Source organism: Thalassophryne amazonica, chromosome 11, assembly GCF_902500255.1.
Source record: "Thalassophryne amazonica chromosome 11, fThaAma1.1, whole genome shotgun sequence".
NCBI lineage: Eukaryota > Metazoa > Chordata > Actinopteri > Batrachoidiformes > Batrachoididae > Thalassophryne > Thalassophryne amazonica.
Genome location: NC_047113.1, coordinates 59,194,091 through 59,219,359, shown reverse-complemented (window position 1 = coordinate 59,219,359; position 25,269 = coordinate 59,194,091). Strand labels below are relative to the sequence as shown.

General features: G+C 40.9%; 1 protein-coding gene across 3 annotated transcripts in view; it reads left to right on the top strand.

The window, feature by feature from the left end:
• Window positions 1-25,269, top strand: part of LOC117520585 (ecto-NOX disulfide-thiol exchanger 2-like) — a 260,220-nt gene that overhangs the window by 56,093 nt on the left and 178,858 nt on the right. Inside the window, exon 1 of one of the 3 annotated variants that reach the window (XM_034181899.1) lies at window positions 11,028-11,307. The exons of 1 other annotated variant lie outside the window; for it this stretch is intronic. In XM_034181899.1, coding sequence (XP_034037790.1) covers window positions 11,286-11,307 — 22 coding nt within the window. In that variant the 5' untranslated portion in view covers window positions 11,028-11,285. Of the gene's footprint in view, window positions 1-11,027; window positions 11,308-25,269 lie in introns of those variants that run through there. One more of the 3 variants, XM_034181898.1, reaches the window with a different exon arrangement.

The window sequence follows — 25,269 nt, the reverse complement described above, 5'->3', positions numbered from 1 at the left end:
AGTCCATTAAAGTAAATGTAAATGTTATTAAGAAATGATCAGACAGAAGGGGGTTTTCAGGGAATACTGTTAAGTCTTCAATTTCCATACCATAAGTCAGAACAAGATCTAAAGTATGGTTAAAGTGGTGGGTGGACTCATTTACATTTTGAGCGAAGCCAATTGAGTCTAATAATACATTAAATGCAGTGTTGAGGCTGTCATTCTCAGCATCTATGTGGATGTTAAAATCGCCCACTATAATTATCTTATCTGAGCTAAGCACTAAGTCAGACAAAAGGTCTGAAAATTCACAGAGAAACTCACAGTAACGACTAGGTGGATGATAGATAACAACAAATAAAACTGGTTTTTGGGACTTCCAGTTTGGATGGACAAGACTAAGAGTCAAGCTTTCAAATGAATTAAAGCTCTGTCTGGGTTTTTGATTAATAAGCTGGAGTGGAAGATTGCTGCTAATCCTCCCCCTCGGCCCGTGCTATGAGCATTCTGACAGTTAGTGTGACTCGGGGGTGTTGACTCATTTAAATTAACATATTCATCCTGCTGTAACCAGGTTTCTGTAAGGCAGAATAAATCAATATGTTGATCAATTATTATATCATTTACTAACAGGGACTTAGAAGAGAGAGACCAAATGTTTAATAAACCACAGTTAACTGTTTTAGTCTGTGGTGCAGTTGAAGGTGCTATATTATTTTTTTTCTTTTTGAATTTTTATGCTTAAATAGATTTTTGCTGGTTGTTGGTGGTCTGGGAGCAGGCACCGTCTCTACTGGGATGGGGTATTGGGGGGATGGCAGGGGGAGAGAAGCTGCAGAGAGATGTGTAAGAGTACAACTCTGCTTCCTGGTCCCAACCCTGGATAGTCACGGTTTGGAGGGTTTAATAAAATTGGCCAGATTTCTAGAAATGAGAGCTGCTCCATCCAAAGTGGGATGGATGCCGTCTCTCCTAACAAGACCAGGTTTTCCCCAGAAGCTTTGCCAATTATCTATGAAGCCCACCTCATTTTTTGGACACCACTCAGACAGCCAGCAATTCAAGGAGAACATGCGGCTAAACATGTCACTCCCAGTCCGATTGGGGAGGGGCCCAGAGAAAACTACAGAGTCCGACATTGTTTTTGCAAAGTTACACACCGATTCAATAATAATTTTAGTGACCTCCGATTGGCATAACCGGGTGTCATTACTGCCGACGTGAATTACAATCTTACCAAATTTACGCTTAGCCTTAGCCAGCAGTTTCAAATTTCCTTCAGTGTCGCCTGCTCTGGCCCCCGGAAGACAATTGACTGTGGTTGCTGGTGTCGCTAACTTCACATTTCTCAAAACAGAGTCGCCAATAACCAGAGTTTGTTCCTCTGCGGGTGTGTCACCGAGTGGGGAAAAACGGTTAGAGATGTGAACGGGTTGGTGGTGTACAGGGGGCTTCTGTTTAGAACTACGCTTCTTCCTCACAGTCACCCAGCCGGCCTGCTTTCCCGGCTGCTCGGGATCTGCTGGGGGACAGCCAACAGCCGCTAAGCTACCTTGGTCCAACTACAGGGGCCTGGCTAGCTGTAGAATTTTCCAAGGTGCGGAGCCGAGTCTCCAATTCGCCCAGCCTGGCCTCCAAAGCTACGACTAAGCTACACTTATTACAAGTACCATTACTGCTAAATGAGGCCGAGGAATAACTAAACATTTCACACCCAAAGCAGAAAAGTACGGGAGAGACAGGAGAAGCCGCCATGCTAAACCTGCTAAGAGCTAGTAGCTGCGCTAAGCTAGTGGATTCCTAAGAACACACAAAGTGAATAATGTGTAAATAATTTAGAGGTGATTCAGCAGAGGGAGTGCTTTAGTTAAGGCACGTGAAGATTACACTGAAACAAATCGTTATCTAGTTATCTAGATCAATCTAACTACGCAGATTAAACAGCTAACAGATACAGCAAAGCACCGCTGTGCTCCGGAACAGGAAGTGATACAATACCGCAGTGAGAGCCAACCACCAGTAGAGGCAAGCAAGAGTCCAGTGAGTACAGATCACCATGTATGTCCATCTATGTTGCCAGTACATTCACAGAGAATTTTAAATTTGTTTTGGCTGTTTGCATGCATCCGCAAGCAAGTAACAGTGAAAGTGCAGGAGAAAAAACATCATTCTGAGTAAAAATTGAATAATGTAAGAATCTGATGGATTGTTTAAGACAGCACAAAGAGAGGGGTGATGGAAAGTGCATTTGTTTCTGGGTTAGGCTGATGAATGTGTCCTTTCCTATTACTTTCACAATGCATAATGTGCGGGTCAGTCATATGACAAGAAATGCTCTGATACCTGGACTTTCTCCCGCCCCGTTTGTCTAATCTATTGTCTTTGTTCTGCCCATTTTATATTGCTGATTCAACTAAAGTTTTTGCCTTTAGTGATTTTCATTACCTTCACTCCCCTTCAGAGTCACTGTAGAAATTAAGACATTCTTGGATCAGTTTTTCAGACATATAAACCCATTTCCACTCTCGTGCAGTTTCAGACTTGGTGAATATATTTGCAGTGGCTAGTGTGCTAATCTTATCAATCCCATTGGGAGGTTAAACCTACCATGCATGATGTTATGGTGGGATTAACCTGGAATGCACAGGCAAACCCCACACACAGAGAGCATGCAAACTTTCAAAAATAATTTAATTAGTTATGACTTTTAAGTACCAATTTTGTGGAAGGATTTTTTTTTTAAGTACTGCAGTGGTAATATTTAATTTGAGACTAACATTTTAAAAAAAACTTCAACTTTGGACACTAGACATTACAAAAGTCACTTGCTTCATGTTCAACTCCAGTTATTTTAATAAGCTCTTTGTCCCTTCTCAGCTTTTCATTACAAATATCTGAGATAATACAACTTGCCGAGCAGTTACTTGTTCTAACAGACCATTAAAGAATTGGTTCGTCCAATATTTCCAATTACTTAAATTTGAGTACTATTTAATTTATATTGGCACTGTTCACACCAGGTTAGCACTAATTAGCAGATAGCTTGGTGTTATTGGAGCCGGTGATGGTGCAATGGTTACAAAGGTAGCATGCTGGTCAAATGGTCTAATTTCCATATCCAAAACCACTGCCCAGTCTTCAGTATTAGTTGTTAAACACCCAATCCAAATTTGGCCTGTTAGCATAACTTCACTTGTATATGGGGGGGGGGGGTGTTCAGATTTCATCAATCCCATCCAGGCCATGCCGGTATTTCCCACGCTTCACCTCATTACCCATTTATGGTCTGGCCGGCAGTTGGGGACTGTCAGGATGGTAAGATCCAGAGCCATTCGGTTTGAGCTTCAGAACAACTCTCCAAAAAGCCTATGTGTGACTTCACAGAGGGTTTATTGCCTCCAGGTCTATTTCATGACCTTAAGTGTTTTTGTGTTTAATAATTAGTTAAAACCCAGGACAGAATTTGGGTAAAGTTTATAGGTAACTAAAAAATACTTTTATTTAAAAATACTGTTTATTATTATAATAACTGTTTTTGTTCAGAAACAGTAGAACAGTAACAAAACTATTTTTCCCCATACATTGTCATGTCTGGGTTTTTTTCTTAAATAAACAGCGTGCACAAAATTATCACTTGAGAACAAATGAAAACAAATTCTTATTTTCAGGTAGAGTGTTCAGAAACGACAACACAAAAGTTGAATAAAATGTCTCCCATCATTGCACTTCCTTTCTGGATTTTTTTCCTGAAATAAAAAAACTGTACAAAATTATCAGTCAACAACAAATATTATAAAACAGGTAGAATTTCAAATAGAATGTGTGAATGTGTTACAAGAAATGCAATACAAAAACAAAACAAAAAAATTCTCCCCTTCAGTGCACTTATTTTCTGAACTAAAATATTGAACTTATTACACTGGTACCGATCAATATCGATACTACCGTTGGTATCGATATTATCAATATTTGGATCGATCCGCCCACCACTATTCAGAACTTTGCAGTAAGTGGATTGTTAGATGAGTGGCTAATTTAGTAGATGGAACAAATAAACTGGTGGTTCTCTCTGAACTAATGCCACACTTTTTCCCACTGAATAACAGTGGTAGGTTTTGTTTTTCATTATGTTTATTTCTCTTGGATCACTTGAAAGAGTCATTCATCAAACTCTGAGGGAATTAGGTTTGATCATTAGGGTCTGCAGGGTGTCTTTACCCATACTCTTTAGCAGGATTTTCTGCTGATCTTAGTGGGATCTCGAGGTGCAGATACAAGACATTATCTTGCTAATGTTGATTAGGAGATTTAGTATCGGATTCCTCTGTAACACACATTGCCCAGCACTCTCACAAACAGCTTCTTCTTACACCAGAGGACCCTATAATGCCTGACGCACAAAATGTATCAAACATGATACATACGGCGTAATAGGGTTAAATGTACTGTGTCAACATCTCAGATCAAACAAACAAGATTTTTCATCACCTCTCTGCTCATTGCTATTCTGGTAGCACAGTGTCTGAGTCGAGTGATCCTCTAGCTGTGAACAATGGTGGGGCAGCAGTCGCCGTTAACACCATATTAACTGTGTAAACGGGTTAACTGTTGTTTTGTACTTTGAGGCTAGTTTGCATTTATATTCATGCTGAGGTGTAGTTCTCTAGAGAATGGCTCTGCTTCCTTTTTGGGATTTCAGAAAAATGTTAAACACCTTTTTGAATTTAGCCCAGTTTCCAAAAAAAGATGCTGTCATCATTTTGGCACCTGCACAAACTCCCTCCTCTCAAAATCAATAAAACTCTGGCAAACATGATTATATGACTCAATACACTTTGGCACCAGTTTTTATGGTGCACGAGAGCACTCCTCCCCGACTCATTAAATGTATCCAAGCAGGAATACACCGGCATGTAAACGAGGACACTCTGTGGCTCTGTTCATGAGGGGTGACTGTACTTTCCTCTACAGATGCTCATCTGCTAACTGTCAGGAGACAGGAAGATAGGTAAGGAGGAAGGAGTAGTAGAAAGGACAGGTAATTAGAAACCCAGAGTTTGAAGATGACTACACCACAACCTAAAAGACTGAGGTGTCTTCCATGTGATAGAACTTTGTGCTGGTCATCTTCCTCCATAAAGGGCAGTGAAGTTAATCACATTTTTTTCACATGTGCCTCAGCTACAAACGCACCATTCATTGATCTAAAAACGGATGACACCAAATACCACTGCAGCCATTTTAAACTGGTCGGGTTTCTGCTGAGCAGAACGTTTTTAAATACCAGCCTGTTTCATGCTGAACGTCTCATGGAGCCGCTTCCTGGACTCAGTTGTTTGAATGGAAAGGTGACCTTGACCATGTAACACACCATGACCAGTTCTAAATGGCTGTGTGTGATTTGGAAAATAACTTATTAATGTTAGACACTAACCCATTCACATAGGACAAATTGTCCTAAATGTGTTTAATGAAAGGAGAATATTGAATGAAACACAAGAGGGCCAGAACTGAACAAGGCAATGCCCCTCAAAGCCCTTGTAAGGTTTTATGTAAAATACTGATAGTTTTTCATTTGATCCATTTGACCCAATAATTATGTTTTTTTATTAATTCTCAGGAGCAAAATTTCTTTTTAACTACAATTTGCTAAGCTTGAGATCAGACGTAAACAAGCCAAACACTGTGCTTAGTTTTGGTGGAATTCTTGAAACAGACATGAAATGGTTGATATTCTTTTCTGTCAGGACCTAATTCTGGTCTAGTTGCATTTTAGTCTTTTCACATCATCTCATCATTTTTGAGAACTTATATTGAAAAACAATTACACTGGGAGTCACTCAGACAGCACACTACCTCTGAGAAGGCCCAGTATTTGCATATCTGTTGCTAACCAAGATGAATTGCAGGCAGTGTTGCTGTATTGATAAAGTACATATACCGTGGAAGTAAATGGGAGATTAATAGAAATCATACTATGATCCCCCGTTCTTCCTAGGTCATTTGTCCCGTTTCCACTAACCCCAGAATTGCCCTTAAAAGGTTTGTTTTGGAAAATGTAAAAATTTTGATATTTGATTCCAATGTCCACCAAACTTGGCACACATATGTAAGTGAGATCTGGAGTTGCCCCAGCTAGATCAGATTTACTCAAGGTCAATCATTGGGATCAAGTTCACTTTGGTCAAAGTTCAAAATTTAAGGTTTTCATTCTGATTGGCACCAAACTTGGCATACATTTTGGAAGTGGGTTTCAGAATTGACCGGAAAGGTCAAGTTTGCCAAAGGTTAATCACTGAGGCTAAGGTCATGGCTGCCTGTCTGTTTGTTGTCCTTTTATTTTTGCTGATTCCTACCTAATTTAGTGGGTCAGTGAAATTTTGCAAAAGGAATTTGAGTTTCAACCCAAATTGGATCAAATGTTGACACATACTTACACGGTTTCCAGAGTTGGCCTAGGAAGGTCAGCCAGAGGTCAATCATTTGGTTAAAGGCCAAGGTCATTGAGGGCAACTATCAGGTTACCGTAGCCCTCACTCTCTTCATGCCCAGGTATTACTGCCTAGTATTAATTAATAGCAATACTGGATTTGTAGCTTCCTTCAAGTCCAATCTATATTTCCTTTCCCCAAGCGCTACCTCTCAACCAAATTTCATAAAATCCAGGCATGTCTTTTTGTGCTGTCCTGCTGACAGACAAATAGCATGAAAGTATAACTTTCTTTGCAGATTTAACCAGAATTGCGTATTTCATACGGTTTAAGTTGACTGTAATGTCACTCACAAACAGGTTCTCATACAAACCACAAAAGTAAACAAAAGCTGCTGTCATCTGCCAAGGCACAGGGTCAAATTAGAGTTTGATTTCAGTGCTTTAGCCAGAAAACACAGGGCCACAAAAAGGACACCATTATTGGGGGGGAAAACAATCAAGGCATCAGACAAACATCATGCCCGGGGGATGCTGAAATTGAATGAGGGCTTACACTAGCTGTTGTTCATTAGTACTAGCTGATGGCGGTAATTTAATCCTTGTGTGTGTGAGTGTGAGAGAGACCGAATGACTGTTTGTTTTTGTTGTAATGTGTCCTTTGAATTTGTCCAGTTTGATTGGATCGTCACTTTTACAGTTAAAGTTCTTCGTTTGGTCCTGACCAAGATGTTACATTGTTACACTTTTACCTTGGTCCTGCTTGCTTTTACACAGCATGTCTAAGAGGAATAAAACCTACAAACAAAAGCCACGTGAGCACCCTGACCACTCATTGGTCAGTGCTGTGTTTATGTTCGGCAACGTCAGTAATGCTGCGGTCACATTAGCTACAGATGACACCGGCATGCAGTTTGCTTTGTCGCTTGATGGGCTTTCCCTGGGCATGCCCACTACATCTCTGTAAAATGTCTTACAAATCACATCAGAGGCGTTACAGGTTACAAAAACAGCATTTGTACTTTTAGAAGGGTTTATTTCTTGCTAAATTTAATAAAACGTATGAGAAACACATTCATACAGAAACACAGCTGTTTGGTAAAACATCTGCAAAATATTCCTGCAGACATTGAAAGATCTGAGCCTCCTGAGAAAGTACAGTCGGCTCTGACCTTTCTTATACATCGCATCTGTATTTACAGTCCAGTTCAGTTTGTTGTCTATGTGGACACCCAGGTACTTGTAGCAGTCCACAATGTCCACCTCAATTCCATTGATGGTAACTGGGTTCAGACAGGTCTTCCGTCTCCTGAAGTCCACCACCAACTCCTTCATCTTAGATACAGTAGTGTTCAGAATAATAGTAGTGCTATGTGACTAAAAAGATTAATCCAGGTTTTGAGTATATTTCTTATTGTTACAGGGAAACAAGGTACCAGTAGATTCAGTAGATTCTCACAAATCCAACAAGACCAAGCATTCATGATATGCACACTCCTAAGGCTATGAAATTTGGCTAATAGTAAAAAAAAAAAGTAGAAAAGGGGGTGTTCACAATAATAGTAGTGTGGCATTCAGTCAGTGAGTTCGTCAATTTTTTGGAACAAACAGGTGTGAATCAGGTTTCCCCTATTTAAGGATGAAGCCAGCACCTGTTGAACATGCTTTTCTCTTTGAAAGCCTGAGGAAAATGGGACATTCAAGACATTGTTCAGAAGAACAGTGTAGTTTGATTAAAAAGTTGACTGGAGAGGGGAAAACTTATACGCAGGTGCAAAAAATTATAGGCTGTTCAACTACAGTGATCTCCAGTGCTTTAAATGGACAAAAAAAAACCAGAGACGCGTGGAAGAAAACGGAAAACAACCATCAAAATGGATAGAAGAATAACCAGAATGGCAAAGGCTCACCCATTGATCAGCTCCAGGATGATCAAAGACAGTCTGGAGTTACCTGTAAGTGCTGTGACAGTTAGACGCCTATGTGAAGCTAATTTATTTGCAAGAATCCCCCTCATAAATAAAAGACATGTGCAGAAGAGGTTACAATTTGCCAAAGAACACATCAACTGGCCTAAAGAGAAATGGAGGAATATTTTGTGGACTGATGAGAGTGAAATTGTTCTTTTTGGGTCCAAGGGCCGCAGACAGTTTGTGAGACGACCCCCAAACTCTGAATTCAAGCCACAGTTCACAGTGAAGACAGTGAAGCATGGTGGTGCAAGCATCATGATATGGGCATGTTTCTCCTACTATGGTGTTGGGCCTATATATCGCATACCATGTATTATGGATCAGTTTGGATATGTCAGAATACTTGAAGAGGTCATGTTGCCTTATGCTGAAGAGGACATGCCCTTGAAATGGGTGTTTCAACAAGACAGTGACCCCAAGCACACTAGTAAACAAGCAAAATCTTGGTTCCAAACCAACAAAATTAATGCTTCGCAGATGTGAAGAAATCAGGAAAAACTGTGTTATACAACTAAATACTAGTTTAGTGATTCACAGGATTGCTAAAAAAGCAGTTTGAACATAATAGTTTTGAGTTTGTAGCGTCAACAGCAGATGCTACTATTATTGTGAACACCCCCTTTTCTACTTTTTTTTTTTACTAATCGGCCAATTTCATAGCCTTAAGAGTGTGCATATCATGAATGCTTGGTCTTGTTGGGTTTGTGAGAATCTACTGAATCTACTGGTACCTTGTTTCCCATGTAACAATAAGAAATATACTCAAAACCTGGATTAATCTTTTTAGTCACATAGCACTACTATTATTCTGAACACTACTGTACGTTGGGCTGCAAGTGGTTGAGTCTACACCACTTCACAAACCTGTCCACCACACTCCTATACTCAGCCTCCTGGTCACAATGGCAGAGTCATCCGGGAGCTTCTGCAGATGGAAGCACTGTAACCAGAACGTGAAGTCTGAGGTGTAGACTGAACAGGAGGGGAAAGCAGTGGGCTTAAGACAAGAGGATTCTTGGTTCAAAACCCTGTCTGCCCATAAAATCACCAAAGGCCCTTGGGCAAGGTCCTTAATCCCCTAGTGGCTCCTAGTGTGTAGTGAGTACCTTGTATGGCAGCAGCCTGACATCGGGGTGAATGTGAGGCATTATTGTCAAGTGCTTTTAGCGTCTGATGCAGATGGAAAAGCGCTATATTAATCAGTCCATAAAAAAAAGAAACAGGACCGTTCCCTGTGGTGCTCTCATGCTGCTCCTCATGGTGTTGGATGTAATGTCCCGAAGCCTCACATACTGTGGGCGGCCTGTGAGGTAGTTGGTAATCCAGGCCACTAGTGGAGCCTCCACTTTCATGTCACGTAGCAGTAAGCTATAATATTATTATAAATACGTTAAAAATACATGGATGACATGAGAAAGTGAAAACACTTATTTTCATTGTGGTCCATCAAATGACAAAATAGAATAATAAAATAAAATAAAAATAATACTGATGATGATGATGATGATGATGATGATAATAATAATAATAATGTGTATATTATAACAAGAACCTAAACTATTTATAAATACATTAAGACATTAAATTAACATTTAAAAACTTACATAATTAACAGGAAATAAAAGGGTTGAGTTCTTCAAAAAACTGTTGAGGTCTAAAGTTCTAAAAACATTCTGGACTCACATGCCATTCCAACTCATTATAGAAACTGCACAATTTATTACCACTCTTGTAGTGCATCCAAATGCAAAACACATTTTCAGTGAATAAATAAATTTGATATACATACAGATAGCTAAAAAGCGAACACAAATTTGGCTCAAAGATGGCTCCATGAGTCACGTGATTTTATATATATATATATATATATATATATATATATATATATATATATATATATATAAAACTTCAACAGCCGCTGTTTCCTCTACGTCTCTTGTGCCATGAGCTGGACTGAGGCTAAGGAACACTGTTTCCTGTTATTTTTTATTGTTGTTTATGCACCAATTACTTCTTACGAAAGTATTTTTTCCTTTCTTTTTATTGTTGTTTATGCACCAATTAAATCGTACAAAAATATTTTTCCTTTCTTTTATTGTTGTTTATGCACCAATTACTTCTTACAGAAGTATTTCTTGTTGTTTTTTTATTGTTGTTTATGCACCAATATGACACCAAATAATATTCCTTGTTTGTGAGAACTCACTTGGCAAGAAATTCTCTTCTGATTCTGAAAGAGTTAAATGACTTTCTAAAATACGGGATAATGTGGTTCGTGGGCCCAGAGTGGCTGCAAGTACAGCTGATTGTAAACTCGGCAAAATAAGGCAATAATAATAGTGCGACCCCTATGGTGGCTCAGGTGTTACTACATGCGGTAGGGGGAATTTGGCGGGTAATGGAAACCTGTTTTCTCTCTTTTTCTTTCTCTCTCTCATGACATGCATGGTTGAAGTTTCTCTCATCTTCAGATCTGGTGTCCACTAAGGGTGGACTTGCATAAAATAGGAATCAATGACCGTCCCAGTGTTTTGATTCTGCATCCGGCGTGTTCGGCGTCGCCTTCGGTGTTTTTATGCAGCAGAAGCATCAGTCCTCTTTCTAAGAACGCCGTCCTCTGTTGCCAGCTGAGTGGCTGTTGGCTTTCAGAGGAGCCAGGAGGAGTCGGTGTGTCGGCACAAACGGTGGATCTGCTCGGGGAACCGGGATTCGCTGAGTCGTGCAGCGGGAGGGCGGGCTCTCCTGCCGGAGCTAAAAGGTCCCGCTCCGCCCGGCTGCTCTCAGTGCGGACTGACAGCGACGAAGCGCCTCCGTCCGTCCGTGGATCCGTGGAAGGATTTACTCCGTGATCTCGCTCCTGCAGCAGAGAGGAGCGGACAGGAGCTCTGCCTCCGTGGACAATGTTTCTCCTGCAGTACACAGGTACATGCGCCCGCCGCAGCTGCTGTCTTGGTTTGAGAGAAGTTCTTTTTGAAAACGCACATTTATTTGTTTGGCGGCTGCGGAGCTTTTCTCCGTTTTTCAGGCGTCTCCTCCGCGTTTCACGGCTTTCATCGCCCTAAGATGCTTTTTCTGTGTTTGTCTTTCCTCATCGGTCCAGTTTGCTGTTAAAGCCACGGACCCACGACCGCTGCAGTTTATGGATGAAGTTCTCAGCATAGATTTGAATCCGTTCCGACGCTGAATCAGCGTCTTTCACATACAGATTTTTAATATCAGTCAAATTGAGCTGGACCACACTGTCAGAGAGGGCTGCAAGACTTCATCTTCTATATCTTGTAATATATAAGCTGTTTAGTTGATTTGATGTGAGATCCGTCAGTTTCTGTAATTTATTCCCAGTCTGCCACAAAACCAAAATGGAAATGGGACTTTTTTGGGGAGGGGATCACATGATGTAGATGGGGTTTGAAATCTTTTTCAGAATCTTCCTCTGCTTAATTTTATCAGATTTCATCTCTTTGTATTTGTGGCATATGTGTCTCAAAGTGTGTGAAAGTATGGATAATTCCTACTTTTCTCCAACAGCTATAAATGTCTTCATGAAGATTTCTACGCAGATTACTGTTTGTCAGCAGAGTATGAAAACTGATTAAGTAAATTTCAGCTGCTCTTTGCTGAGGAAGGGGATAATTTAACTATGTAATGAAGTCAGAATTGACTCCAACTTACATTATTCAGCATGTAGCATTTACACTCAACAAAAATATAAACGCAACACTTTTGGTTTTGCTCCCATTTTGTATGAGATGAACTCAAAGATCTAAAACTTTTTCCACATACACAATATCACCATTTCCCTCAAATATTGTTCACAAACCAGTCTAAATCTGTGATAGTGAGCACTTCTCCTTTGCTGAGATAATCCATCCCACCTCACAGGTGTGCCATATCAAGATGCTGATTAGACACCATGATTAGTGCACAGGTGTGCCTTAGACTGTCCACAATAAAAGGCCACTCTGAAAGGTGCAGTTTTATCACACAGCACAATGATACCATGATACAGAGATACCGTGACGAGATCCTGAGGCCCATTGTTGTGCCATACATCCAAGAACATCACCTCATGTTGCAGCAGGATAATGCACGGCCCCATGTTGCAAGGATCTGTACACAATTCTTGGAAGCTGAAAATGTCCCAGTTCTTACATGGCCGGCATACTCACCGGACATGTCACCCATTGAGCATGTTTGGGATGCTCTGGACCGGTGTATACAACAGCGTGTACCAGTTCCTGCCAATATCCAGCAACTTCGCACAGCCATTGAAGAGGAGTGGACCAACATTCCACAGGCTACAATTGACAACCTGATCAACTCTATGCGAAGGAGATGTGTTGCACTGCATGAGGCAAATGGTGGTCACACCAGATACTGACTGGTATCCCCCCCAATAAAACAAAACTGCACCTTTCAGAGTGGCCTTTTATTGTGGACAGTCTAAGGCACACCTGTGCACTAATCATGGTGTCTAATCAGCATCTTGGTATGGCACACCTGTGAGGTGGGATGGGTTATCTCAGCAAAGGAGAAGTGCTCACTATCACAGATTTAGACTGGTTTATGAACAATATTTGAGGGAAATGGTGATATTGTGTATATGGAAAAAGTTTTAGATCTTTGAGTTCATCTCATACAAAATGGGAGCAAAACCAAACGTGTTGCGTTGATATTTTTGTTGAGTGTAGTTAGTCCCACACAAAGTCATGGCAGTATGACCTGGAAGAGACTGTGGAGTGGGTGAAAATGACTGAACATTTATGTTAAGGCTCATTTATGCTTAATGTTAAATATGGATACTGACTGAATTCTGTATGCACTCTTCTTTCTGTTCATTTTGTCCAGATTTGTGTCCCATTTGTGAAAACTTACACGTATGGACTAAACGGACCAGTGCCACCAGCTATTGTGGAGGCAGTGTTGCCAAAGTTCAAGCGATACACAAGTGTCATGTTTGCATAATAGGGAAGTCACAACATCTGTTATACAAATAAAGCTGGAACATACCATTCAATAAGGCGAAGCCGAGTTGAATGGTATGCTCCAGCTTTTCATGTGTGTGTGTGTGTGTGTGTGTGTTCATAGTAGTAGTACCGTCAATTAGTTCCTCCAAATCATCATTAGTCATCAAAACAAACTCTGCCCACAGTAGTGAGTGGGGTTTGCAGAGTGCAATGGTACCAAATGTACAAAACCACATTTGCACTCTAAATGGAACCAAATTGCACTCTAAATGCAACGCAACACAAATGAGACGAATAATCCATGTCACGTGACATACAAAGCACTAATCAAATGACAAGGATCCACTCAGCCATTATATAAAGTAAAACTGTTGTGTCGGACGCAGCTCGGAGAACCGACCAGCGTTTGAAGGACCCAGTATGAAATAAGCAGAACACGGTTCAAAGGCTAACTGAATTTAATACATAACAGTGATAATATAACAAAAAGGTGCGGTCTGGCGTGGTGCGCTCCCAGCAGCGCTAACGGTCCGGAGCCAGAAGCTGTTTCGGACCCAAGGACCCCGCCGACACCCCCCAGGTGGCCGCAACAACCGAGTCTGTGAAAGAAGGAACCATTATGTGAGTCCACACTCTACACACAGAACACTTAAAGGTGTACAAACAGCAAACACTTCCTGGCTTGATTACTGATCAGCTTCCCAACCTGCAGGCATGGAACATCCCGTTCACAAAACTCCACTGCAGTGGAAGCTGATACATGACTAACAAACAGCTCAATACAATAAGGTGTGAGGGACACCACATTTACTGACTGTATAACTGTTAGTCACAAAATCTAACGTACCTCAGTGTGCTGACGAGCGTGAGACCTCACCCCCTCCTCTTTCACAGACTGTGCATCAAACCTGGACGTTCTCAGCATCCGCTGTTGATGAGATGGCTCCCGAGACGACGATCTCACCCGTCTGGTCACAAGGTCGAGTCTCTGGCAAATACACACTGTGCACTCCAGTCTTAAATGCCAACATGTTCCAATCCATCCAGATGCACCACAGCTGTGAGTCCTGACGAGTCGCAGGTGATCAGGGTGAGGTCCTGACAGCCTCAGCAACACAGCCACTCAGTCCCAAACGCACGCCACCTGGGAGGAAAACCAAAAGACAGAAACAAACCGGCAGCCAGGCCCCCCCAGCCATATAACAAAAACAATGCAGTCAACAATAACATGGTGAAGGAGGAGCTCATCCGTCTACCTCAGTGTGTCTGAAACCTGTCACCGTCTTTACCCTAAAGTCAGATTAGCTACAAAGGAGGGTGACAAGCAGTTGGTGTTTGTCCCTTGGGTGTTCCCAGGGTGTGGCCAGCTTGTGGCTACTTGGCATTATTGTGCATGTTTCAGATAGATTATAAAAGAAGGGGTAACCTGTCACTGAGCTTTTACTCCTTAACGTAAACAACTTGATTTGTTTCAATCCAACATCTTTCACATAAATGTTCCTGTGTGCTAACATCTGTGTAAAATGTCTTGAAAATCACTTGAAAGGTATTTACTGGTTCTAAAAACATAATTTTTTGTATTTAGAAGTAGAGCTGCAGCTATCGATTATTTCAATAATCGAGTATTCTATTGATTATTCTGGCGATTAATCGAGTAATCGGATAAAAAGTACTTTTGCATTTTTAAACAACATCAATAGTCCAGGGCTCTCCCTAAGCAATGGCACAATGTCGCTGTGCCAAAGTATTGACATTTTGCTGAAATGGCGATGGGATATGGCTTTCTGTTTTGTTTTCTCCAACTTGTAAAATGTAACCATTTTTAAGTTTTTTAAATAAAGGTTGGTGGACTGCGTTCTTTTTTAAATCCCTCTCTCTCTGAGATTCAGCAGATGCATTTCAGCTGGAGGTTGAACATGCAAGCCTCGCAGTCAGTTTTTTATTATTTTATTTAAGTTACCGTGTTTGTGAAGCATTGTGTGTTGCCCAAAAAGCAAAAATTAAAAAGCAAAACACTGCGAGTCTATGGAACACACAGAAGAAAGAGTGGACAGAGATACAGCAGCCTGCCGCTGGGGCAATAGTCACTCTCCACATAGAGCTGACCGTGTGTTTTTTAAAAATACATAAACACACTGCTTTGCTTTGCTTTAAATGCACAGTCAGTCTATTTCAGATGATCAGCGTGGACGTCTTTCTCTGAAAAGGCTTTATTTTACTCTGTGTCACATTGAAAAGCGGTAGCTATCGTTACTAATTTGATTAGCTGTTATACTCTAGTCTTCTTTTGTTTTTTTTTCTGGGGGCGTTGCAGCGCCACACACAGGCCTGGCATATGTACTACAACATTAAACAAAGCATTGAGGCACAGAATTTGCCTCAAACATTTTTTGGTAATCGAATTAATCGAGTTACTCAACTAATCGTTTCAACCCTATTTAGAAGTGTTTATTTCTCTAAGTTTTGGAAAATGTAAGTGAAACATTGCCAAATATATTCAATAGAAACATAGCTGTTTTGGAACATATTTCACCATCTTGGATTGTTCAAATGAGCAACCAGTGTACATCACACTTGCATCATGCTGCCTTCATTCAGACTGACAGTTACCATATTGCGTCACTTTTCATAAAATAGACCTCTTCTCTATTCCCCCCTCCCCCCAAAATGGTGGCATAGTGACCACTTGTCGTTTGTTGATGTAAAATGACCACTGTGATCGAAAATGAATGGTAGCTCATTGCATTTGTCTCATGTAGCTAATGTGACAATGGGGTGAAATTGTGTACTCTGGGGTGCCACTACTTAAAGTACATAGTCATCAATGCTTGTTTTGGTCCCTGCAAAAGACAGTTAACAATAGCAGAATATTTTGAGCAGAGTGGTCTGTGGACCACTGGTGGGTCCATGAGTGATCTCTAGGGATCTGCCAGTATATTGGTAAAATATCACATCTTAAATTATGTTCTAAATGAAAAGTGTTCCTCATACTGTTTAAAAATAACTCCAAATTCTAATAGATCATAGCATATGTGTATTATTTTCATTATTAATTCAACTCATGTAAATTATTATTGTTTTTTGGATATTTGGGGAGTTAAGTGGTCCAAGTTTTTTTTTTCCTTTTCTTTTAATGTTCAGTGGTCCTTTGTCTGAAAAACCTTTAAAAACACCTATGTAAACTTATCACGATGTATTTAATGACTGCATAGACCACCTCCATCTACACTGCTGCCTATGGCTTTTCTTTTGCCGTAGAAGCATTGTGACTTCTTTGACTGCCATGATGTTTGATGTTGTCAGCAACTTTGAAGAGGATTTGCCCTCTAGTGAATAGTTTACTTACCATCCTTGCCAACATAAAGCACCTATGAAAGTATGGGGGCAGTGACAATTACACTATGGATGGATTTACAGACATAAATACAACATCAGTGAGCCATTAGGCTGTCAATCAAATGACAACAGAACAGTTGCTTTTTTCATTCCTCCATTCCCTTCCAGGGGTACATATAAACAAGCCTAGAATCTACACTCACTTCTACACATACACTGGAAACCTGACCATGTCTAAATATTACTCAAAGGGGTTGAGAACACATGTCTGAATCAGTTGGGCTTGGCATTAAACCGACATGAACCTGTCAGTTTGCAGGTGTAAAGTCCAATTGAGACAGAGTGGCATGGGTCATTCTCCAGAGGATCCACAGTGAGCGACTGAGAATGTTGATGTTTCTGTCATGCTGCTGTTGGGAAACCGGAAGAAAATGAACACCCAAGGGTGTAGAAGGGGGGGCCATTTACCCATACCCCGACAAAAATAACTGGAGAGATGAAGAGATTCAGAAACGTCTGTCAGAAAGAACCAAAGGCAAAATAGACACATTCAAGCACATCAAGAACTATTGCATAACTTTTATTATGTCCATCATGGTTTGTCTCCTGCCTGCTCTGTCTAGGCATAGCCCAACATTGTCTGGACCTGTTCCTCCAGACAATGTCTGAAGATGATATGAGAAAAACGCTCAACTGGGTGAATGGTGGTTTGATGCCTTCCTTTGCTCATTGGGTAACAGAAGGCTCGACAGAGCTTGTGACAGCCATTTACCTCTACACCACTCATCCTGTGATCAGTTGGCAGAGTGCCTTTAGATTGCCTATAATGAAGTGTGTGGTGGTGGTGGTGGAGCACTTCGACCTGTCAGCATAGAGGTTTTAGTGTTTCATTTGAAGTGTGTGAGAAAGGGCTTAAATAGTTCAGCTGTGTTTGGCAGGAGGATGATTGTGCTGCAGCTTTGACACATTTCAAATTGTGGTGGTGCACGACAGTTTGTGGCCACTAAGTGGGATTTTTATTTCACTGATGATTAGAGTGGGAGAAACTGATGAGAAAAACCACCAGAAGAAATGGAAATTATTATGGATGGCTTGAAGGTTTTCAGTGTATGCATGTTGAAGAATACTCCACCAAAAAGTAAAATAACAAACATTTGTGTTAGAATGCGAGTCTGAAAGGTTTTAGCTTTTGGTGCTGTTGTCAGTTTTGATTGGCAGCAGTTATAATTGATTGGGAAACCCAGTGTTTGGGGTGGAAAACAAGCACAAGAATGTCAGTAGAAGTTAAATTGCTGTTACAGTGTGATTCACTAGTCTGCTGTCCATGTGTCTTCATATTTTCACTGAAGTATAGCTGCAGTTAAGTGTTTATGAGGATAATTACCCCCTATATATATATATATATATATGCGAGAATATCAACATTTCCTACATTTTTTGAACAAATCACGGTGACACTGATCATACTGTTCAGATCTCTGCACCGCCACACAGCTTCCAAGGGAGAGACACAGACAAACTGCCTCTGCCCTGCAAGAGAGAGACTAGAACTGTGCCACCCTCCATATGCAGGCAGGCTCAGATGGAGAAAGGGACAGAGAGGAGAGAGGTCTGTTTTCCCATGTAAAAAAAACAGACCTCTCTCCTCTGTAATTTCTCCAGTACTGAAAGCAGTACAATTAAGGGGCAGATCTTATTGATACTCTGGTCTTTTAATAATTTAACCCCAAGGCCTGTTTAATATCTGGTTTTGGTTCCCATCCCCACCTGTTTGTAAGTTCAAGTATTTTATCAAAAGTGGCAGAAAATGAATAAATGAATGAATTATCAATTTAGTACCACCAATATAAAAAAAAAACATGCAAACAGTATGGCAGAACCTGGATTTGGAGAAGCAGTTGGGGGTTGGGGGGGGGGGGGGGGGCGGTATTTTGGGAGTTTTCTCACAGATCTCTGGTTTTATTTGATGCTTTCAATCCAGCTCTCCATATGTTGATCTAATTTTTAAGTTTGGTGTTTGTTTTATTCTTATTTGACATCGCTGTAGCAGGATAATGTAGGTTAAGTGGTCAGGTTAAGGTGTCTCTCTAATGTACATGTGTACGGCTTCCGCAAAGACTACGTTGTCCTTATTTTTCAACATATGAATCATTAAATAAATGAAAGATGAATCTGTTCGAAAATCATACTTGTGTGAAAGAGTTGTGTGAGAATGTGCACTGTTGGCAACAGTGGCAGCAGACGAATCTGGCATCAGTATTGAAGTAGCTCAGAGAACTCGGCAATCAAATCAGGAACTCCTACTGCACTGCTGACAGTACTCTTCATTTCGAATAATGTACAATTGTAGACTTTTGATGAGGTGTACCTGTGATTATGCGCACCTGGTCAGGATGGGGTTCACCTCGGCCATCCTGACCAGGTCCGCATAATCGGGTACACCTCATCAAAAGTCTATAACTGTTTTATTATATGGTAAACAAGAAAAGTGGGAGTTTGTCAAACATACTAAAACTGAAAAATCGATCTCAAGTTTCAGCTCTTTATTATGGTCGCTAACACTGCTTGCGTAAGGTCGCTAACACTGCTTGCGTAACACAGTTTGCCACCATTGGTTAAACTAGAGGACTGAAGCAGCACAGCAGCTTTACTTTGTTCCACAGTGTTTTGGAAATATATGTCTCCAGAGGCGTCAGCGCAGTTCCACCGGCGCGGCTTTAACAAGGCCCGAGGCGTCAGCGCAGTTCCACCGGCGCGGCTTTACCGAGGCCTGAGGCGTCAGCGCACATCCACCGGCGCGGCTCCACCTGAAGCCCGAGGCGCCAGCGCACATCCACCGGCGCGGTTCCACCTGAAGCCCGAGGCGCCAGCGCACATCCACCGGCGCGGCTCCACCTGAAGCCCGAGGCGCCAGCGCACATCCACCGGCGCGGCTTTACCGAGGCGCTAGCGCGGAGTTATCTGACCATGGGTCCGAAGAAGGCACTGACGGCGGAGGAGGGAGACGATATCAAAAAGTCCCTGGACTTTTTGTCTGAGGAAATCTCTGTTGTTAAAATGCAGCAGAAATCCATTATGGAGCTGGTGGAAGAAGTGAAGGCTCTCCGGATCCAGAATGCCGAGAAAGACCGGCGTCTGGTGTACCTGGAGAACCGTGTTGCGGAGTTGGAACAGTACACAAGGATGAACGACGTTATTATTACAGGAATTCATATTAAACCTCGATCCTACGCACGGGCGGTGTCAGAAGACAGCGGAGGGGAGGCCAGTGAGCAGGAGGCCAGCTCAGTGGAACAACAGGTGGCTGACTTCCTGCAATCTAAAGGTATTCAAATGGACTGTAATAACATTGAAGCGTGCCACCCCCTGCCCAGGAGAGAGGATGGAGACAAGCGAGCAGTTATAATGAGGTTTGTCAACAGAAAACATAAAATGGCATTGTTAAAACAGGGACGGAAACTTAAAGGAACAAACGTATTCATCAATGAACATCTGACCAAAAGAAACGCAGACATCGCCAGGAAAGCTCGTTTCTTAAAAAAGCAGGGAAAAATTCAACAGACATGGACATCCAACTGCAAAACATTTATCAAATTGAATGGAACATCAGAACAAGCGAAGGTTATGGTAATCAGGAACATCGAGGATCTGGACAAATACGACCAATAAGGTATGAGGACACAAACACATCACAACACCATGACACAGACCAGAGGAACCTATTCATCTACTACATCATCTACATCTGGAGACAAGAAGGATTGCTGATCATGGAAAAGTAGAACTGAGAACATTTAAATACACAGACCACAATGTACTGGACTTGGAGCACGATATAGACCCGGACAATAATTTCTTCTCAAATATCAGTGACAGTTGTTGCTATTATACAGATGAACAGTTTAATCAGATCATTAAAACGGATAACAAATTATCAATAATCCATTTCAACAGCAGAAGTCTATATGCAAACTTTAACAACATTAAAGAATATTTAAGTCAATTTAAAAAAATATTTAACATAATTGCTATATCAGAAACATGGATCAATGAAGATAAAGCAATGGATTTTGAACTGGATGGATATGAATTTAATTGTGTAAACAGAAAGAATAAGAGTGGAGGAGGAGTGGCTGTGTATGTGGATAAGAACATGGATTCTAAAATAGTAGACAATATGACAACTGTGATTGATAACTTATTAGAATGTATAAATATTGAAATATGTGAAGAAAAAAGCAAAATTGTATTAGTCAGCTGTATATATAGAGCACCAGGATCTAGTATTGAAACATTCACTGACTGTATGGGAAAAATGTTCTCAAAAACTAATCAAAAAACTGTGTTCATTTGTGGTGACTTAAATATTGATCTGCTCAATCCAAATAAGCATAAAATAACAGATGAATTTATCAGTATAATGTACAGTATGAGTTTATATCCAAAAATCACCAGGCCAAGCAGAATTACATCCCATAGTGCTACCTTAATTGATAATATATTCAGCAATGATATTGAGAATAACACTGAGAGTGGATTATTAATCAATGACATTAGTGTGCATCTACCAGTTTTCATCATTTATAATAGAAACCATCGGCGGAATCAGCCAGAGGAGAAAATAAAATACAGGCGAGTGCGGACAGAGGAAAACATGAACACACTAAAGAAGGATTTACAGGAGCAAAACTGGGAAAAGGTATACAGTGAAAGTGATGTTGATAGTGCATATGAAACTTTTTTACAAATATTTACATCATTATATGATAAAAATTGTCCAATTAAACAAGACTACAGAAAACAAAAAATCCAAGCTCGACCATGGATGACGAAAGGGTTACGAAATGCATGTAATAAGAAAAATACACTGTATAGAGAATTCATAAAACTAAAGACTAAAGAGGCAGAAAACAGATATAAGAAATACAAAAATAGATTAACTAATATTATACGGGTATGTAGGAAGGAATATTATAGTAACATATTATATAATAACAAAAACAATATTAAAGGAATATGGGATATATTAAATAGCATTATCAAAAATGGTAATAAAAAACAGAGTTACCCTCAGTATTTCATTGATAATAATGTCAAGAAGGAAAATAAGGATGAGGTAGTCAGCGGTTTTAATAATTTTTTTGTAAATATTGGACCAAGCTTGGCAGAAAAAAAATCCCAATTCCCAACCTGAGGATTGGGATAATAATCTCATAGAAAGAAATCCCTGTTCAATGTTCCTCACAGCAGTGGATGGAAAAGAAATTATAGACATTGTGAATAATTGTAAATATAAAACATCTACCGATTTAAATGAAATTGATATGGTGGTGGTAAAACAGGTCATTGAATGGATTGTAGAACCATTAACATACATCTGTAACTTATTTCAAACCGGTAAATTTCCCAATCAAATGAAAATAGCTAAGGTTGTGCCGCTGTATAAGACTGGGGATAGACACCACTTCACAAATTATAGACCTGTTTCTTTGCTTCCACAATTTTCCAAATTATTAGAAAAGTTATTCAATAATAGATTAGACAAATTCATAAATAAACATAAATTACTTACTGATAGTCAATATGGATTCAGAGCACATAGTTTAACATCACTTGCATTAATAGAATCAGTTGAGGAGATTACAAACGCCATAGACCACAAATTACATTCAGTTGGAATATTTATAGACCTTAAAAAGGCTTTTGATACAATCAATCATGACACATTAATCAGTAAACTTGAACAGTATGGGATTAGGGGGTTGGTGTATGTATACATATATATATATATATATATATATATATATATATATATATATATATATATATACGAGGTCTGTCCAAAAAGTATCAGACCTTTTTATTTTTTTCAAAAACCTTATGGATTTGAATCACGTGTGCTTACATGAGCCAACCTTGAACCTTTGTGTGCATGCGTGAGTTTTTTCACGCCTGTCAGTTGCGTCATTCGCCTGTGAGTAGGCTTTGAGTGAGCACTGGTCCTCCCCCCTCGTTGGATTTTCATTTCGAGGAAAATGTCTGAACGATTGGAGCAGCGCTGAATCAAATTTTTCCAGAAACTGTGAGGGACAGCCAGGTGGAAACCATTCGGAAGATTCAAACGGCTTTCGGTGGCTTTTCAGTCGAGTGAGTATCCGAGGAATTGTGTAAGAGCTGGACATGTCACATGTCCTGTGGGACTTTCAACTTCCGCACGTCTTTCATTACAAAATCTCCTGTAACAGTGGAATGTGCCGAAAAAGTGCTGATGTCCACCTCTTCTGCAATTTCTCTGGTAGTCAGACGACGTCCCAGATCAACACAGCGTTCACTTTGGAAATAATGTGGTCGTTTCAGCCTGTCGATGGCCACTTGGAGTGCGGCGCACCCTCCGCCATTGTGCGCCGTCTTTAAACCAGTTGTAACACTCCTTAATCTGTGTGATGCCCATAGGATCGTCACCGAAAGCCGTCTGAATCTTCCGAATGGTTTCCACCTGGCTGTCTCTCACAGTTTCTGGAAAGATTTGATGCAGCAAAGCTCCAAATCGTTCCACCTCGCAATGAAAATCCAACGAGAGGGGAGGACCAGTGCTCACACAAAGCCTGCTCACAGGCGAATGATGCAACTGACGGGCGTGAAAAAAATCACGCATGCGCATGAAGGTTCAAGGTTGGCTCATGCAAGCACACATGATTCAAATCCATATGGTTTTTGAAAAAAATAAAAAGGTCTGATACTTTTTGGACAGACCTCGTATATAGATATAGATATATATATAGATATATGAGGTCTGTCCGTAAAGTATCGTACCTTTTTATTTTTTTCAAAAACTATATGGATTTCATTCATCTGTTTTTACGTCAGACATGCTTGAACCCTCGTGCGCATGCGTGAGTTTTTCCACACCTGTCGGTGACGTCATTCGCCTGTGAGCACGCCTTGTGGAAGGAGTGGTCCCGCCCCCTCGTCGGATTTTCATTGTCTGGAAATGGCGGAATGAAAAGGACTTTTTTTTCCATCAGAATTTTTTCAGAAGCTGTTAGAGACTGGCACCTGGAAACCATTCGAAAAATTTATCTGGCTTTCAGTGAAAATTTTACGGGCTTCACAGAGAATAAGGACTTTAACTACAGGTTTAAGGACCCCTTTAAAGGATGGTCGGTGCGCCGCGCTGCGAGCTGCGATGATGCGGCACAAACCACTGGATCATTTCTAAGCTGATGGCTCTGTGGATACGAGACCGTCGTGTGCTCTTTCTCTGGTTATCACAAGACCTGGACATCATCCATTTTCTGGCAGATTTCACTTTTAACAAGAGATTTTGTCATGGAAAGCCGCGCGGAGGCTTCGCGGGTCACGACCGATTCGCTGATGAAGCGAGACAAAGGAACACCTCCCTTTCGGAGTGTTAGAGGACAAGTTGGGACATGTCCAGCTCTCCACAAGTTCTTTTATACTCACTGGGCTGGTAAGCACTGAAAGCCGAGATAGACATGTCCCAACTTGTCCTCTAACACTCCGAAAGGGAGGTGTTCCTTTGTCTCGCTTCATCAGCGAATCGGTCGTGACGCGCGAAGCCTCCGCGCGGCTTTCCATGACAAAATCTCTTGTTAAAAGTGAAATCTGCCGGAAAATGGATGATGTCCAGCTCTTGTGATAACCAGAGAAAGAGCACACGACGGTCTCGTATCCACAGAGCCATCAGCTTAGAAATGATCCAGTGGTTTGTGCCGCATCGTCGCAGCTCGCAGCGCGGCGCACCGACCGTCCTTTAAAGGGGTCCTTAAACCTGTAGTTAAAGTCCTTATTCTCTGTGAAGCCCGTAAAATTTTCACTGAAAGCCAGATAAATTTTTCGAATGGTTTCCAGGTGCCAGTCTCTAACAGCTTCTGAAAAAAGTCTGATGGAAAAAAAAGTCCTTTTCATTCCGCCATTTCCAGACAATGAAAATCCGACGAGGGGGCGGGACCACTCCTTCCACAAGGCGTGCTCACAGGCGAATGACGTCATCGACAGGCGTGGAAAAACTCACGCATGCGCACGAGGGTTCAAGCATGTCTGACGTAAAAACATATGAATGAAATCCATATAGTTTTTGAAAAAAATAAAAAGGTACGATACTTTACGGACAGACCTCGTATATATAGATATATATATAGATATAGATAGATATATAGATATATTGATATCGGTTTAGGTGTGTAGGAATCTATGTGTATATGTGGCAAAGGGTATTACTGGTTGTGGGGAAGAAGGGGTAGGGATAAATAAGCTGATGCTTCACCCTACCCCTTTTCGGACATGTTGGGTACACAGTAGGAACTTTTTTGTTGTTGTCTTTACTGATCTATCTTGTAATTGTTGTTGTATCAAATGTTCAAAATAAACAGTTTTCATTCATTCATTCATTCATTCATTACTGTCATACTGCACCAACAGGTCCAAAATACTTCATGAGCACAATCTCTAAAGCCCCTTTCACACCACAGGAAGCTTCCTGTGGTGTCATGACGACAGAGGAATGTCTGCGTCAGGTGCGCGCGGCAGGGGGCAGAGAGAAGGTGAGAACGCAGCCTGC